Source organism: Ursus maritimus, unplaced genomic scaffold (genome assembly GCF_017311325.1).
Source record: "Ursus maritimus isolate PB19 unplaced genomic scaffold, ASM1731132v1 scaffold_1, whole genome shotgun sequence".
In the NCBI taxonomy this organism is placed as follows: domain Eukaryota; kingdom Metazoa; phylum Chordata; class Mammalia; order Carnivora; family Ursidae; genus Ursus; species Ursus maritimus.
The window spans coordinates 27,342,471-27,360,473 of record NW_024423343.1 but is presented as its reverse complement, the minus strand read 5'-3'; the positions used below and the strand labels follow the sequence as shown (position 1 = coordinate 27,360,473).

Genomic DNA, 18,003 nt, shown 5'->3' with positions numbered 1-18,003 from the left:
AGGTGGGCAGAAGTTACCAAAAGGAGAACAGTCTTTGCATCTCTCAAATTATTTTTGTTACTGTGCAAATCTTCCTCTTAGCCTCACTCACTTTATTCCCCACCCCCCACTAAACTGCTAAGGAGTTCAGAGCTCAATTGCCTTTCATCAGGATTACGGCTACAGCCTTTAAAAGAATTTTTTACCATTAGTTTTTCCCTGCCTCTAGTTCCTTTTCCACACTCTGGTCATTATTCTTTGTTAAATGCTAATTTGATCATCCTGGGGCATTACCTGCCTAAAACCCTTTCAGAGCTCCCATTACCCTCAGGATAAAATCCTGTCTTGTTAATATGGTGGCTGTGTTCATTTCCCCGGGCTGCCTTAACAAATACTACAAACTGAGCAGTTTAGAACAGCAGACATTTATTTCCTCACAGTTCTGGAGGCTGGAACTACCATAATAGCTCTCATTGCACAGGTCAGGGAACAAATATACGGATTCTGCTATTTGCTGAGTATGTTTATTCCAATTACATATTTTAGAACTGAGGAATAACCACAGAATAACCACTGAACCCACTATATGATGGATCTGAGCTAAAACACTGTTGATCACCTGACCTCTGTAAGCCCCTACTGTGATAGGTAGACTACAATAAAATTTTGGGTTTCCTGGAATTAGAGGCAGGTCCAGTAATCCCCCAGAGGTTTGATGGTTACCTTTTTTCAATGCACAGTCACCCTGGTAAAAGGCTATAGGTCCCTTTGGGGAAGGGTGGTAGAAAGAGTAACAGTGTAAGTTTTTGGCAGTGTAATGAGGTTTTTCCTCAAGGGGATCCAGCCTCCCTGCAGCAATCAAGGAATTCTGGGTCTGTAAATGGCTCAATTCTGATGATTACTTGGTGGGCCATGACTCTTTTTGATTTAAGTTAGACAACTGTCTACTTGTTCTGGAGTTCGTCTTACACAAATCAAGTAAGAATTTAGTAGACTGCCCATCGACTTCACTTCTGGGAACACCATGACCACTGCCATTGGTCGCTGCAAGTCAGGCTATTCTGATTGCTGCTTTGACTCTACTGTCTATTCTAGTATCCATGCCCACCTTTGTCATTGGTGATTAAATGCCACCATTCTGCCCCTGCCACCCTGGGATCTAATGGTCTCCATTGCATTTAGGTTTCCCAATTCAGTGGCAGCAGTTTCCACTGTAATTTCTGACCTCGGAGAAGAGCGATCACAAAGCTCTACAAGGATCCTGGGGTTCCCTCACAAATTTATTTCTCATGGTCTTGAAAGGCATATGCTCCAGATCCTCCTGGGGTGAGTGAGCAGGTCTTACTTGGTAAATCCTTTCTTAACACTTAATCTCCCTAATTCTTTGGATCCCTTCCTTCATAGTATGCAAGGGCAGTTCCGGCCTTTTAACCTCTTTAAGTGTAGGCCACTTTTGGTCCATGTTTCAGCCAACCAGTCAACCCACGAGACTGTTAGAGCCCTTTTTACCCGCCAAGCTACGATATTTAATCTTGAGTCTCTACTTAGTGGGCTCATATCAATAAATTCAGCTGGGTCCTACTTTATATTCTTTCTACTGTATCTTTGATATATCTCCACTATATCTCCTCTTTCTTTGGTATCCATTCACATACCTATTCCCTGGTTTCTGTCTATATATTTTGGAAAAATCATGGAATTCTTTTGGAATGTAGTGCACCTTTTCATGGGTCACACTATACCTTATCTTTCAGGGCTTGCTGGGACTTGAGTCTTGTTATAGCTCTAGAAGCAAAGAGGGTAGTAGGAGTGGGTCCTGAGGAGAATAAGCAGTGTCTTGCAAGGTAGCAAACTCAGGCCATTTTGGATTTCTCAGGCAAATCGGTTAATCTCCTATGACAGGGTACAAAGGCTAAGAAAGGTAAAGAATACTCAACAGAATTTTGGGGCTTAGTGTCCCCAGCTTCATCAGGATCTTAACATATATCCCCATTCCACTTTTTAGGATTCCATTCCTTCCTAATCAGTGCCCTCATTTTCACAGCAGTCATACTGCAAGATCAATGATTCAGTGTGTTTTGTAATTCAGCCACTTGCAGGATGAAACTGTTGGTTTGATTTTCAGCTCTGTGGCTACAGGAGGTAATGATTTTTCTCAGGGAAGACATAGAAACTTCCAGGTAATACTTTGTGCAGCTGAGAATTTGAATGCCTGAGGTCGTCCTTCCTCCCCCACCACTTTGTCTAGTACAATTAGGAGCAACCAGTCAGTGTCTTTATACCTGCTAATTTGACAGAAATATTCTAAGATATGAGGCCCACCCACTCTATGGAGGGTAATCTACTTAAAGTCAACAGGTTGTATATTTTAATCATATGTTAATCAAAAACCCTTCACAGCAACAAGGAGACTACTATTTGACCAACCAACCAGTCTCTCCAAGTTGACACCTAAAATTAACCATTGCAAATGGGATATTACATGCCGGACAAGTTGTATGTTGTAGCCTTGAATAAATGTAAAGTACCTAGAATAATGTATGGCACATGGAAAGGGATGAGTGAATATTAAGCAGTTATTGGTGGTAGTAGCACTAATATCTCTGCATCTGTCATGCAACTTTTTAATTACATGTGTGTCTTTCACCTCAGTGGACCAAGTTCTTTGGTGACAGAGCTGAGTCTCCTCAGTCTTTGTATACCAACACCTAATATAGGCCTGCATTCAGCAGGCACTTGCTGATGAGGGCTCTTCATGAAATGAAAACTTTCCAGTTCAGGCTTGACTGTGTTCTGATCATTTTCATTCTAATAGCTGACTGGTGAAGGGAGATTTCCTTATAATAAGAAACAAACCAAGCCTTTGTTGTAGCAACTTAAAGACCTTTTCTGCAGAATGTGATTTTACTTCCTTACTGCAGTTCTACTTCGGCCAGCTGGTGGTGGTTCATCCTGACGCTCTCATTTATCCCAGACTGGATTCACTTTTTTTGGTCCTGATTGAAGTGAATATGTTTTTCTTTAGTTTTAGTATGTTTTATCTGTTGAATTGTGACATCAGATATGAGTAATACAACAAGTGATACTTAATTTTGCTTAAAGTATATGCATAATTTAACAAAATTGAGGACTACATAGTTGTAGTCTTGAAATGAAAAAAAAACCCTAAAACCATTTATTATAATTATACTTGGTTGTAATTATGGTAAAAACAGAGTACAGTTGCCTTTAAGAAATCTTTTGATCTGTGTGACGTCAGTTTTCTAATGTTATTTGTAAAAAAAAAAATTAAGGTAGAATTGTTAAATAACATGTATTTGTGAAGTTTAATTAGCTGACCTTTTTTTTTTTGTACATTAAACTTACAGAATCACATGAATTATCATTACAGAAAAACAAGATAGAAATGAAAACTTCTCTTTGGGAAGGGCTGCGTCCTAAAAAAAAAAATGGCAGTGTATGAAAGTATTAAATAACCTTGTTGTTTGTCCTCTGGAGACTATTTCATTGCCAACTCAACTTTCACTATAGGAATTTCTGTAATAGTTCCCTCACATATTTCATACAGTTTGTAAGCCCATTTTCTATTTGTTTGTTTTTGAGATGGTGCCCCCTTGTGGAGGCCACTCTCAGGGCTTTACAGTGGAGACCTACGTAATATTTTCCTCCTTACTTCTTGCCCAGGGAAAATATGTTGTTTCCCTTTGTAGTGGTTTATTTACTCTATTCGAAACAACTTTTTTCTTGAACCTACTGTCCCTTATTTCATTTTTAGAACCTTGAAAAATTAATTTTTTTGAAAAATACTGTTAAAACAGTTTCATCAGGTGCTGTTTTCTTCACTCATTAATAAATTTTGAGGTTATTTGAATGACTGGATGAGTTTATGATAATGATGGTTTTTAAAATATATAAATGAGCCAATAAATTATTTTGCATTGTGAAAACATCTTTTTTGGTAGTCTTTACTTGAAGACATTTTCCTGTTATTTGAAAAACTATTAACCCAAGGATTTAATGTGTTTTGTTAAGTAACCTATTATCATTATTTCTTAAGTTAATTTTCTTGTTTTGTTTTCGCTCCTAGGGGACCTCCGAGCTTGTACATACTGTAGAAAGATAGCCTTAAGCTATGCTCATTCCACAGACAGTAATTCCATTGGGGAAGACTTGAATGCTCTTTCGGATTCTGCTTCCTCTGTGTCTGTACTTGATCCAAGTGAGCCTCGAACACCTGTTGGAAGTAGAAAAGCCAGCCGCAACATATTTCTAGAGGATGATTTTGCCTGGCAAAGGTACTATCACTTAAGTCCAATTTTAGTTATATTTGAGAAATACAGATAGTCTTGTGACCCATGGCTGCCTTCAGTTAATTTTTATCATCTTTGAAATATTTCCTACACATTCCCCTCCTTTTTCTTTGGCTTGCTACCAGAAGGATTATGGGATGTTTATGGACAGTGATTATATTGACTAATTAGAATGTAAGCTCTACAAGAGGAGAGACTTTGTATTGGTCTTGTTCACTGTTCTGCCTGCTGGCACCAGGAATAGTGTATGGCATATATATGATCTTGATAATATTTGTTGAAAGGAAACAGAAGTTATTGAGATGAATAATTTCCAATGTGGCCTTCTTAGAGAAGGAAAATGCCCATAAACTTTCATAATATTTATAAATACAATTTAGATGTTTTTCCTCCCTAAGGAACATTTCATGTTTTTCCATAGGTTTAAATATGGTACTTCCAGCTGCCTGCTGGTGAAAGATGTTACTTACTCTGGGAAGTTACATGCATTTGTTTGAATTAGGATCCTAGATTCATCAGTTTCTGATTTTTTTTTTTTTTTTTGCTAAGTTATATTCTTATGTATAATACTAAATCTGGCCATATGAAAGAGCTTAGAGTTTTAATTAACCTTTTTCTGATAAGTTATTTTATCAAGCACCCCTTAAAAGTGTGAGGAATTAATAGGTAACCAATGAATTTAAATAGAAGTCAAGAATGAATTATAGCTACATTCTACATGTATGAATCTCAGGGACATAATGTGGAGCAGAAAAGAAAGTCACATACATATACAGTGATTATTTATGAAGTTCAAAAGTGCACAAAACAAACACACTGTCTAGGTATACAGATGTGGCAAACTTAAAGAAAAGGCAGAGAATGGTAAGTATAAAATTGACAATAGTAGTTTCATTGAGGGCCCAGAGGAGAATGGGTTTGGGTAGGGGAATACAGGCATTTCAGACTCAGTGCTAATGGTGCATTGGTATTTGTGGCATCATGATTCTTTATATATTACATGTATTTTGTAAATTTTAAAAATTGATTCTACATTTAATAGAACAATAAAAAAGTATAGGGAGTCTCAGTTCTTTCTTACTTTAGCTAGTAATGCCTTTTAGTTGCACCTGGCCTTATTGTGTGAGCCCAGAATTGGCAAGTGTCCTCTAATGAACTGGATTTGAAAGCTTCCTGTAGTTTAGTTGTCAGAGGTAGAATAATTTTATTTCTGTGCTAATTGTTTCATGTTCGTTCTCTTTTAGTTATCATATCTCTCGGATAGGCACTACTTGCTCCTTTTGACAGAATTTAAGGTTTAGAGAGATTAACTAATGGACCGAAGGTCATCCAGCTAGTAAGAGGGAGAGCCTGCACTTGGACCTAGGTCTGACTCTGCAGTGCTATTCCAGTGGGCTATGGGGATGAGAATAAAATACTTGAACTCAGGATTCCCCCCCCCCCAAATCACTTCAATTTTGTGTATATGATGGATGAAGGAGTTCTGTAAGAACCCATCCAACCAGTAGTTATTATTTTAAGGGCATACCATATACTTAATAAACTACCATTCTTTTGGCAGTTGATGTAGTTAATATATAAACCGTGATTTCTACCTTAATTAATTAATTAGAAGAAAACCTAAGTGACCCATAATCTCATTATTGCAGGGAAAAACAGTCTGCTTTTAAATGTTAAAGCACTTCATTGAAATTGGATTTGCTTGTTACTGTCCCAAATCATCTCAGTATTTTTCTACTTTCTTTGTAGTTTGATTCATCCAGACTCCTCAAATACTCCTCTTCCAACAAGACTTGTATCTGTTCAAGAGGATGCTGGGAAATCTCCTGCTCGAAATAGGTAAACTGCCAAATGAAAACTCCATATTCTGTATTTGATTTTTCTTTCTTTCACGGTAATGAGAAGATCAAACAGATAAACATGGGGTGGGATTGATTATTATACTTTCTTTACTCGAAAAGCTGAATTAAACTGTTGTTTTTCCTTTTGCTAGTCAGCTCTGGCTTGCATTCTCTTCAGTGTCTCTTTTCCAGTATTCTCCAGTATTCTCCTCTTTTCCAGTATTCTCTCTTCTAGCTTAGCAGATGGCCTTATTTTTTGTGTAGAGCGAAGAGAACAGCTAACAAATAGGCATTTCCTCAACTCTTACCACTACTTACCAACTTGATTATATTTAGAGCTCATCTTTTTTCTTTACGTCTTATCCAAGCTAATTCTCCATTCGTATTCTGGATCTCATCCTTTCTCATTTTTTGTTAATTATCCTAAAGATGTTTGTACCTTCTACCTCTCATTGCTGACTCCTTACCATCAGCATTTAGACAAACTCAGATCACCTATTAAAAACAAAAATTTCTTCTTTATGTTTCTCTCTTTACCTGTATTCTCAATTATTTCTTTTCTCCTTAACCAAATTCCTTGAAATAGTTGCCTCTCTTTACCTGTATTCTCAATTATTTCTTTTCTCCTTAACCAAATTCCTTGAAATAGTTGCCTGTAATCATTCTACACCCGCATACTTTCTCCTTTTTCAACTTACTAGATCTTACTGATGTCCACACCTCTTCACTGAAAATGCTTTCCTTTTTACAAGTTTAAGTGGTGAGTAAGTAGTTCTTAACCTGAAGAACTAGACATCTTGGTTTAACATACTTTCAATTTATTCTTCCTACAAGTATTATTAAGTACCTAGAAACCAGGTGTGTGTAATACAGCAAATGAATCAAACAAAAATTTAATGCGCAAAAAAGCAATAAGGCATAGGGGTAGAGATTGGCATTTTAAATAGTGTAGTCAGGGAAGACCTCACTAGGAAGGTGATATTTGAGCAAAGGCCTGAGGATATGAGGGAATGAGCCATGTGGACATTTTGTAGAAGAGTGTACCAAGAAAAGGGAATAGCAAATTCTTAGAAGGACCATAGTTGGCAAAGAGTAACAAGAGGTCCTGTGTACCTGGAGTAGAATGTTCTTATAGTTACTTGTAGGACTTTGTCAGTTACTCTGGGTGAAGTGGGAAGCTACTAGAGAGTTTGAGTTTTTCAAAAAGTTTTGAAATTATTTTGAAAAAATTTCAAGTTTGCAAAAAGTTGCAAGAATAATGAATTTTAATATATTCTTTATTAAGGTTCACTAATTTACATTTTCCCATTTGCTTTGTTACTATTTATATAATAGAATTTTTCCTGAATTAGTTGATAATAAGTTGTATACGTCAGGATCTTTTACTTTTTTTAAATTAATAAGCTTCATTTTTTAGAGCAGTTTTAGGCTCATAGCAAAATTGAGTATAAAGCACAGAGAATTCCTATACACCCCCTACTTTCATAACCTCCCCCATGATCAAAATCCTGTACCAGTGGTACATTTGTTACAGTTGATAAACAACTGTTAACATGTTATCACCCTGCATTGATATATTATCACCCAAAGTCCATAATTTACATTAGGGTTCACTCTTGGTGATGTACATTCTGTGGTTGGGACAGATGTATAAGGATAGGATATCCAGTGTTGTAGTATACTATACTTGCACTGCCTTAAAATTCTCTGTGCTCTGGGGTGCCTGCCTGGCTCAGTCGGTTAAGCATCTGACTCTTGATTTTGGCTCAGGTCATTTGATCTCAGGACATGGGGTCTCTGTGCTCAGTGTGGAGTCAGCTTGCCCCTCTCCCTCTCCCTCCTGCCCTGTTCGTGCTCTCTCTCTCTGTGTCAAATAAATAAATAAAATTTTTAAAAAGAAAATTCTTTGTGCTCTCTTTATTCATTTCTCCCTCCCCCCAAACCCATGGCAACCACTGATTTTTTTACTGTCTCCATAGTTTTCCATTTTCTACAATGTCGTATAGTTGGACTCATTCAGAATGTAGCCTTTTCAGATTGGTTTCTTTCACTTAGTAATATTCATTTAAGATTCCTCCATATCTTTTCATGGCTTGGTAACTCATTTCTTTTCAGCATTAAATCATATTCTATTATCTGGATATACCATAGTTTATCCATTTACCTACTGAAGGATATCTTGGTTATTTCCAAGTTTTGACAATATGAATAAGGCTGCTATAAACATTTGTGTGTAGGTTTTCATGTGGTCATGTATTCAGTTCTTCTCGATAAATACCAAGGGGTATGATTGCTGTATCATAGGTAAAGAGTATGATTAGTTTCATAAGAAATTGCCAAACTGTCTTCCAAAGTGGCTGCACCATTTTGGATTCCCTAAATGGAAGAAGAGGAATTGGAGATGGGAGTTGTGCTATAGTGAAGGGGGGAATGCCGCAAGGGGATGTGGAGTTAAGACAGTTTTTTAAAAGGTGGGATGAATTACAGTATTTTCTGTTGGCAGTGAACAAATGGAGAAATAACTGCTAATTTACAGTGTAGTTCCATGTGTTTTGAATTAATGCTAAGACTGATGTAAGTCTTTGGGAAAGGTATAATTTAATCAGTGAGTAGTATCTCTAAATAAAATTTCAACAAGCATTCTTAATGCTAGGCATTTGAGTATTTGACAACAAATTTGACGAATTTTCCTTTGTTTTTGTTACTGCCATATCAGGATATGTGCAGGGATAGTTAGAATGTTAGAGAAGCAAAACACATGGATAATTCATTCATTGGAAAAGAGATTTTAATTAATGGAATAAGACATATAGTGGTGACTTTTCACTAAAAGAATATGGCAAGAAATAAATGATTATTTAAAAAATCTTGCTTATTTATTTGGTTTCTCATAAGCTATTAAGAATGACTTTTTGGTAAACCTGTTACAAACCTGTGAATAATTTTTTAATTTTTTTTAAAGATTTATTTATTTATTTTTTAGGGGGAGAGAGAGCATGCATGTGAACATGCATGCATGAGTTGGGGGAAGGGCAGAGGGAGAGAATCCTCAAGTAGACTCCCCACTGAGCGTGGAGCCTGCTGTGGGCCTGATCTCACGACCCATGAGATCATGACCTGAGCCAAAACCAAGAGTTGGATGCTCAACTGACTGAGCCACCCAGGCACCCCAAAATTATTTTAAAAGTATCTTTATCGTCATGCTAGGGAGAGCATAGTTTTTCAATTGACACCTGGTTTTGAATGGCAGCCTTGTTAGTTGAGTTACTTTAGACAAATTACTTAATCTCTGACTCTTGATTTCTTTATGTGTAGAATGGATTTAGTAGTGCCTATTCCATAGTATGCTGTGAGAATTAAGGGAGTTTAGTGTCTAACTCATTGTACATCTGCCTTTTTATCCTTTATATAGAAGCTAAAATTTGGTTTCATTGTTTTCTAAGTAGAAGCTAACTAAAATTTCTAGCTACAATTTTTTAATAAATGAAAGCTTGCTTGGTGTTATTGACATTCCACTTACAAGTCATTTATCTAGTAACTTTACCAAGAGGCAAAATTAAGGATATTATATAAGTAATAATATAACAAGAGAGGAAACAAATTTTTACTCATTTTTTTATTGATCAAATTCAAAATATAATTGAGGACAACAGTGCGGTTCTAATAAGAAGGAAGGAATTATTTTGCTTAGTTGGGGTTCAAAGTTAATGTTTTCTCTTACCAGAACATTACAGATGTTCATCTAAAGAACATCTAAAGATTCTTAGTTCATTGGTTATGCAAAAACTATTTGGCCTGTGGGCCATAGTTTCCTGTCCCTGATAAGCAAGATTCTTTCTTTCTTTCTTTCTTTCTTTCTTTCTTTCTTTCTTTCTTTCTTTCTTTTTTTTAAAAGATATTATTTATTTGAGAGAGAGAGAGAGTGCGCGCGTGCACCCGCTTGTGCTTACGGGGAGCAGGGGGAGTAGCAGAGGGAGAGGGAGAAGCAGGCTCCCTGCTGAACAGAGAGCCTGAGGCGGGGCTCTATCCCAGGACCTTGATATCAGGACCTGAGCCAAAGGCAGATGCTTAACTGACTGAGCCACCCAGGGACAGCCCCCCCCCACACGCAAGATTATTTCTGCTTTTAGTCTGTGATTCTTCATCTTTGTCAGCTAAAAAAAACAAAACAAAACACTGGTTTTCAGCATTTTAACAAGAAGAGTTTATATCTTTTTCCTTTGAAATATTAAATGGTAAATGAACTATATTTACCATTGCTTTCCTATAATCTTTCCATAGCGACTGACTTTACACTAATTCTGAAATAGTTTTAGACTAACACAGAAGTTGGACAATTTAGTATAGAGAATTTCTGGATACTCTTCTCTCAGCTTCTCCCAATGATGATATTCTACATAACCATCATAACTACGTTTAAAAGTACCCTTGATGTTGGCAAGTAAGCATTTATTTAAAAATGAATTTTCACTGTAATTTTAAATTGATGAATAATTTACAACTGTGTTTTCACTTTTTATTTTTATTTCCAGATCAGCTAGCATTACTAACCTGTCACTGGATCGATCTGGTTCTCCCATGGTATCTTCATATGAGACATCTGTCAGTCCCCAGGCTAACCGAACATATGTTAGGACAGAGACCACTGAGGATGAACGCAAAATTCTTCTGGTACTGGTCCAGTATCTTTGCTATTTTTGAGCATAAAGATTATGTATCTCACTGATTTTTCTTTTTAAGAAACCTACAAATAGCCAGTTAGCATATAAATTAATAGAGGAAATAATTAGCTTAAGTTTTTATTAGGATCACCTAAGAAAGTGGTGAAGCATTTGGTGCTCTTATATTGCATTAATATTTTCTTGATCCCTTTCATCTGGTAAGATAAGAATTCAGGCGCTTATATAGTAAGTGAGCTGAACTTTTAGTTAGGGCCCAGATTGTTTTTAAACTTTGAAACATGTTTCTCATACACATGGACTGCTTTGCATACCTTTCTACTATATGTTTATATGAGATAATAATCAGTTGTTTATTGAATTTATCTATGTGTAAAATATTGTGTTTAGTTCCGAGAGTGACTCAAAGAAATGGAAATTGGCTTCTGTCCTCAAGCTTAAAATTCAAAAGGTAGAAAGGAGACTGATGGGCAGGTCCTTAATAGTAAAAATGTAATACTTTATTAATAAGAAATAGAAAGATCATTAGTGGTGATGGCTTTAAACTGAAAGGCTTGGCCTGGACCTTGAAGAATGCAATGGATTTGGGTAGGCATTGAGGTAAACAAATCTTATTTAAAGGTGTGACAAGGTATAGAGGTGAAAATACTCATGACATTTTTCCATGCACCAAAGTCGGACTTATTAGTTAGGAGAGTTTGGGAGAGAGAGTAAGCTGGAGTCTGTGGGCAAAGAGATTAAGCTGGAGTGTGGGGGCAGTGAGAATGGAAGTTACTTGGGGTTACCTGGTGGGACATGGTGAGTTCAGCCTTTACAAGTTTAGATTGGAACCTGCAGGTGCTAAGCAATGTTGGAAGTTTTTTTGAGCAGGGAGTCATTCACTGAAGGCCTTCCTGTAGGAAGATTTCACCTGGCAGTTGGGTGTAGGTGACAAGGGTGGGAAGCTGCTGGAGTGAAGTCTACGAGAAACAGATTGGTGTGATTGACTAAAATCTCCTCTCCCTTGCCCTGTCTCCAAAGAGGAGATTTTGTGATATTGTACTTAGATAACTAGGGGACTGATCATATGTGTCATTGACTGAAAAAAATTATTTGGGATAGTTGGGCTTTTTTTCCTTAAATATTTTATTTATTTGAGAGAGAGAGAGAGAAAGAGAGAGAGCACAAGCTGGGGAGGGCGGGGAGGAGCGGCAGAGGGAGTGGGAGTCTGACATGGGGCAGGATCCCAGGACTCTGAGATCATGACCTAAGCTGAAAGCCCCCGCATAACTGACTGAGCCACCGAGGTGCCCTGGTATAGTTGGTTTTTAAGAGAAGAAGTTGCATTTGCAGTTAGATGAGCTGAGTTCAAGCTGCTTCCCATGCACATGTCATTTCTATTAAATGGTATGAGTTGGCTCTGACAAAGAAATCTGAATTGAATTTCCTTTTATGCATCTAAAAACGGAAAGAATCTGCAAAGGTATATAATAGTTTCTTTCTCAGGAGTAATTATTTGCTCATAATGTGATTTCAGGACAGCGTTCAGTTAAAGGACCTGTGGAAGAAAATCTGCCATCACAGTAGTGGAATGGAGTTTCAGGATCACCGTTACTGGCTGAGAACGCATCCCAATTGCATTGTGGGAAAAGAATTAGTCAACTGGTTAATCCGAAATGGACACATTGCTACAAGGTAATGTGATCTTAAGAAAGACTTTTTGATATTATTTACTTTAGTTTTATTAAGGCCATAATGTCGTAGATATAAGGGCAGCAAATTTTGTGAATAGGGTACTGTTTGTTTCCTGTATTTGGTGCTTAGTGTGCTAATGATTCACCGCCCCCCCCTTCTGGGTTTTAACCAGTAGTGAATAGATGCAAGGAGCAAATGGGGTCACAGTTTACCTTATTTATTAAAAGCAGAAGTGTGCAATAATTCCCCAACACAAAACTTTTCGGTTGAGTGGGGGAATGTGGCTAGATATTAAGATCACAGTGGATTCTCCTGCTACTGTTCCCTAATCTGCAACCTAATTGCAGCCCTAATTGCAACCTGTTCCCTAATTGCAACCTGGCCTATGGAATTGAGTTCTTAAATCACACCTGGAGTGTCCTTGCTTGCCTCAGGAATCATTTGTGAGGAAGAGACAGACAGGTCCTATTGCCTTTCAAGGCAGCATGTCCCTAAGCTATTCTAGTTGATTAGATTAGCTACTCCTTTCCTGGGAAGAAACAAGTATGTAGGAAGAGAGAATAAAGGCTTTAGCAGTGAAGCCCTAGGGTCCAGTTTTGGCTATATTTCTTTTTAGTTTTGTGCTTTTACTCACGTTATTTAATCTCTTTGAGCCTTGGACCTCTCAGTTCCAATGTGGGGAGAATATGTGGTCCTGTGAAGAAGCCATGAGGATGAAATGAAATAATATGGGCTAAAGTGCTTTATAAATTGTGAAATGCCATGAGTGCAATGTGTTGTGTCTATTTCATGTATATATGTATTTGTATATATTAAGTGTCTATATGTTATTATTATTTTCTAAAGATTTATTTATTTGAAAGAGAGCACACACGAGCAGGGGGAGGGGCAGAGGGAGAGGCAGAGGGAGAGAGAAAGGAGAAGCAGACTCCGCTGAGTAGGGAGCCCGATGCGGGACTAGATCCCAGGACCCTGAGATCATGACCTGAGGCGAACTTAACCTACTAAGCTACCCAGGCACACCTTAAGTGTCTATATATTATTGTATATATATTAAGTATCTATTTCATATATTTATGTATATATATCTGAAGTATTTGGTATTGTCTTCTCATCAAGACTGTAAGCTCCTTGAGGGCAGGAACCATGCTAGTCTCACCATTTTGTTTTACTCTAGTGAGGACAGCAGTATGCCTGCACTGAGCACTTGATACAGGTTTGTTGTAAGTGAAATTAGGTTTTGGTAGGACTGCCTTACCAGCAGGTTCTCCTTTACTCTGGGATCTGGGAAAATCTTTTAATACAGCTTCAAGTGTCGCTTGTTTTACCCCTCAACTGTCGATGGACCATTTTTAATTCCAGCTGATTATAATGAAAGAGAATTCAGTTTGCATCTCATCTTGTACCTGTGAAATTACCCTGACTTTTAAAAGTTTTTATTTTTGTTGGTCTTAATTCAGGGCACAAGCTATAGCCATCGGACAAGCGATGGTCGATGGGCGTTGGCTGGATTGCGTCAGTCATCACGACCAGCTGTTCAGGGACGAGTATGCGCTGTACAGACCACTGCAGGTAGTTTTCCTTGTCACCGCTGGTTTCTTGTGAAGTCTTTCTTCGTCGGTGGGAATAAAAAGTTGTTGAATTAGTCAGAGATACATTTTCCTAACCCGTTTTCCCTGTTGTTTGAAAGTTAAAAACATTTTTACTTGGTGGGTAGGGGTGATGAAAAACCTATTGGAATCAGACAGTTTGCAGTTGGTTTGGCTTTTCTTAAGCTGGCCTTCGTGGTATTATAGTTGCTTGTCATTTGCCATTAATGGTTTTCAGTTTCACTATGTCTGTGTTTTCAGCACTTAGAGTATACATAATAAAATGATTGAAAAAATTTAGTATCAACAATGCAGTAGATTTTGACACATTAGCAGCATTAAATTGTATAACAGTGGTAAAACAATGGATATGTATATGTCTTTTTACTTTAATTAGGCAAATAGAAATCATTTAAAATATAACTTTTAAAAAGATAAGCTTTCACTTTTGGTCTATGTTAATTTGATATATATATATAATGTTTAGGAATACCTTTGTAAAAAAGGTTAGAAAAGACAAACGACCAAAAAGACTGGTGTGGTGTTATTTGTTAAAATTTAACAGTTTTCCAGAATGTGTCCTAGAGTTGGCACAGGATTAGAATAAATTCTAAGCCAGGTTTACTCTCAGGACTAAAAAGGATGAAATGAAACACTGTAAAATCTGTAATGTTTTGCTCATGATAAGCTGCCTAAACCTACTGATGAATGGCAATTATAATTTTCAGAGTGGAATTGTCAGCATTGATGCTGGTTTACAACTTAGTTTCTATTAATTTGCTTACTTTTATGTAATTCATTTGGTGGTTAGCTTTGTAGAAGTATTGGGCTAGAGTTTATTTGTAGCGTTGCCATTGAACGTTGCCACTGAAAGTGAATTACTTGGATCTTGCCTTGATCTTTACAGAGTACAGAATTTTCTGAGACCCCTTCTCCAGACAGTGACTCAGTGAACTCTGTGGAAGGACACTCTGAGCCATCCTGGTTTAAAGACATAAAGTTCGATGACAGTGACACGGAACAGATAGCTGAAGAAGGTGACGATAATTTGACTAGTGAGTTTAAGCTTTCTAACATTTTAATTTTTATGACTCATTACTGTGTATGTATGATAAAATGAGTGTTTTGTTTGTTTAATTGAAACAATTCTACTTTAAGTTTTATGGCACCAACTAAACGTAAACGTCTGGTAGCAATCCTTGTTCTAGATACAGTATTTTCTTAAGAAACCAACTTGTTAGGCTACTGGCGTTTTCACATTTTGCCATAGTCTCTAGTTTGCAGCAGCTTAAAAATAACTCTGAGCTAATAATATCGCAGCAGACAACTTTCTCACCTCTTCACTACAATATCAGACTTTCTCTCTGCAGAACCTCCAATATATTTCTCCATCTTAAAAATTCATCTTATATTTAATGTGTTCCAATTTTATTAAGTCTCCACAGAAGTACATGAAAATACTGTATCCATTTTGGTAGTGCACATTGGGCTTGTCTATTAAAAGAACATTTTTCTCCTTTCCTCCAATACCCTGATGAAACCCATTTTTACTCCCCTCCTCTCCCTATATTTCTTTCCCCTCCCCGACACTAAAAGATTCTGCCAGTCCTAGCAAGCGCACATCAGTCAGCAGCTTCCAGTCCACAGTGGACAGTGACTCAGCCGCTTCCATCAGCCTGAACGTGGAGCTGGACAACGTGAACTTCCATATCAAGAAGCCCTCCAAGTACCCACATGTGCCCCCTCACCCTGCTGACCAAAAAGGTAGGAGGTAGTCACCATCTGGAATCCGGGCACAGGCCGGAGAGCTGGGCCACACAATCTCATGCCAGCCTGTCCTCCTGGCTTCCTCTGTCCCATGTGGCGGAGGGGGTTCGGTGTGGGTCTTGTTCCCCCCTTTCCATTTTCCCCACACCACCTCCCCACACTTTTTTTTGGTTGGTTCCTTTTATTTCTCGTTTTCTCCCTCAGTACCACCACACCCAATTTAAAGCTTGTAGTCTTTAAAAGGAACTACATCTTTAAAAGGAACTACTACTACTGCTCTTTCCTTAGCATAATGTGCAACTTCCAAGGTGGCATTTCTTTGCATTTATAACATGGATGTTCTGCTCTATTCATTTCTCTTTCTTTATATAACATTTTAAAGCCTATTCGCTTATGCTATTAACCAGTAATGTAGTATTTCACTAAATCTTTTCAGGTGCTTGAACTATATTAGGGGGAAAACACACAATCCAAAACATCTTTCTCCTATGATTTAAAATGTTTGTTATGGAAAGAACAGACTGAAGATACACATTTCTTTCCTGGTACCATTGTATTTTTTTCTGTGGTTTCTAACCATGATGAAGCTTCTCACGGATGTTTGTCTGCAGGGAAGGATCGTGTCGATCAGACTCTCACGTGTATTCCCAGGCCACGCAGTAGTTATATTTTCCATTGTTAATAAATAAAATACCATTCTTGTGTCCACCTCAAAAAAAATGCTTGTGATGTATATGCCATACTTATAGAAAATGTTTCTTCTCTGAGTAATACAAAGTGAGTTTGTTAATTTTAGTTGTCTTTTTTGAGGGTTTATTCTACTGACTCAAAAATAATAGTGGCCATATTCAGAAGACATTTGGTATAAAAGGAAAAATAAGATAAATCTTTGCTAAAATCCAATATAGCAATGTATAAAAAATGAAATGCTTTTTAAAAAATGGATGTTGAAGTTTACTCTGTTGGATATAACTAAAAGCCAAATTAAATCTTAGCTCTAAAGAGGCGTTATGTAAAAGTAAATAAAAAATACATAAGTAAATAAGTAATTGTGAGATTTCATTATGTTGTAGTAGCTAAAAAATCATTATAAAGATGAAACCATTTATTCCATGGTTTCACCTGGAGTTTGGATTTTTAACATTTAGCTCTCTAAAGTTGAATTTTCTTAGATTGGAAATGCTTGTCTAATGCCTTGCTACTTTCTATTTTGAGTCTAAAAATATGGTCAGAAAAGAAAAGCTTTTGAACCTAAAGATCTATTCGAAAATAATTGGAAACAAACTCCCATTTCTATAACAGATTTCTAATGGTTGTCAGTATTAACCATTATCCCCAAGATGTGGTAAAAAAAACTTTTTAAGGGTTATAGTAATAGGGGAAAAAAAAAGAGAGGCAAACCATAAAACAGACTTAATGATAGAGAACAATCTGAGGGGTGCTGGAGGGGATGTGGACAGTTGATGTGGTAAGTGGGGGATGGGTATTAGGGAGGGCACTTGTGATGAGCACTGGGTGTTATATGTAAATGGTGAATCACTAAATTCTACTCCTGAAATTAATGTTACACTCTGTGTTAATTAATTGGAATTTAAATTAAAAATTGAAATAACAAAAAGTTATAGTAATAAAAAGGTGTATTTTATTAAAAAATAGAAATTTAGAGAGGATGCAGTAAAAGAGGAGACTTGACTAGTGTTGAACATGAGTAAGATACATATCTTTATGGGAATCCTCAAAACAAATTGTAAGCATGGTGGAGAACATTTGGGTGAGTATGAAAGGACAGTGAAGTAGACATGACATTTGGCGAGATGAACTGTAGTCTGGTCCCCTGGTGCATATTGGGTGATGTTTTTGTAATAGAAATAACAGATGGGGGTCAGAGGTGGCATCTGTTTTGATGGAGGGTATCTGTCGTTTGGAGATGTGTTGGCAGTGCACTTCGTTTTGCTGAAAGTAGAGCGTGAAATACCTTTTTGATGTGATGATTTCATGTCTTCGAAGGTTAGGAAATTATGAAAACCGTGAAGAAGGTGACCTGTCATCATAGTATTCATAATAGCAAAAGATGGACTGCTGAGCACAGTAGGGCAATTTGCTTTAGGGTGCCTGACTTCATAATGTGGGGAGAGGAATGGAACAGGAAGCTTCAATACTGACA

The 18,003-nt window shown here is 37.2% G+C and overlaps 1 protein-coding gene across 1 annotated transcript in view; it reads left to right on the top strand.

The window, feature by feature from the left end:
* The window catches only part of PIKFYVE (phosphoinositide kinase, FYVE-type zinc finger containing), a 77,738-nt gene that overhangs the window by 10,895 nt on the left and 48,840 nt on the right, over positions 1-18,003 (top strand). The window contains exons 6-12 of the mRNA XM_008687449.2: positions 4,067-4,274; positions 6,039-6,128; positions 10,663-10,801; positions 12,326-12,483; positions 13,944-14,055; positions 14,980-15,127; positions 15,669-15,836. Coding sequence (XP_008685671.2) covers positions 4,067-4,274; positions 6,039-6,128; positions 10,663-10,801; positions 12,326-12,483; positions 13,944-14,055; positions 14,980-15,127; positions 15,669-15,836 — 1,023 coding nt within the window. The remainder of the gene's footprint in view (positions 1-4,066; positions 4,275-6,038; positions 6,129-10,662; positions 10,802-12,325; positions 12,484-13,943; positions 14,056-14,979; positions 15,128-15,668; positions 15,837-18,003) is intronic.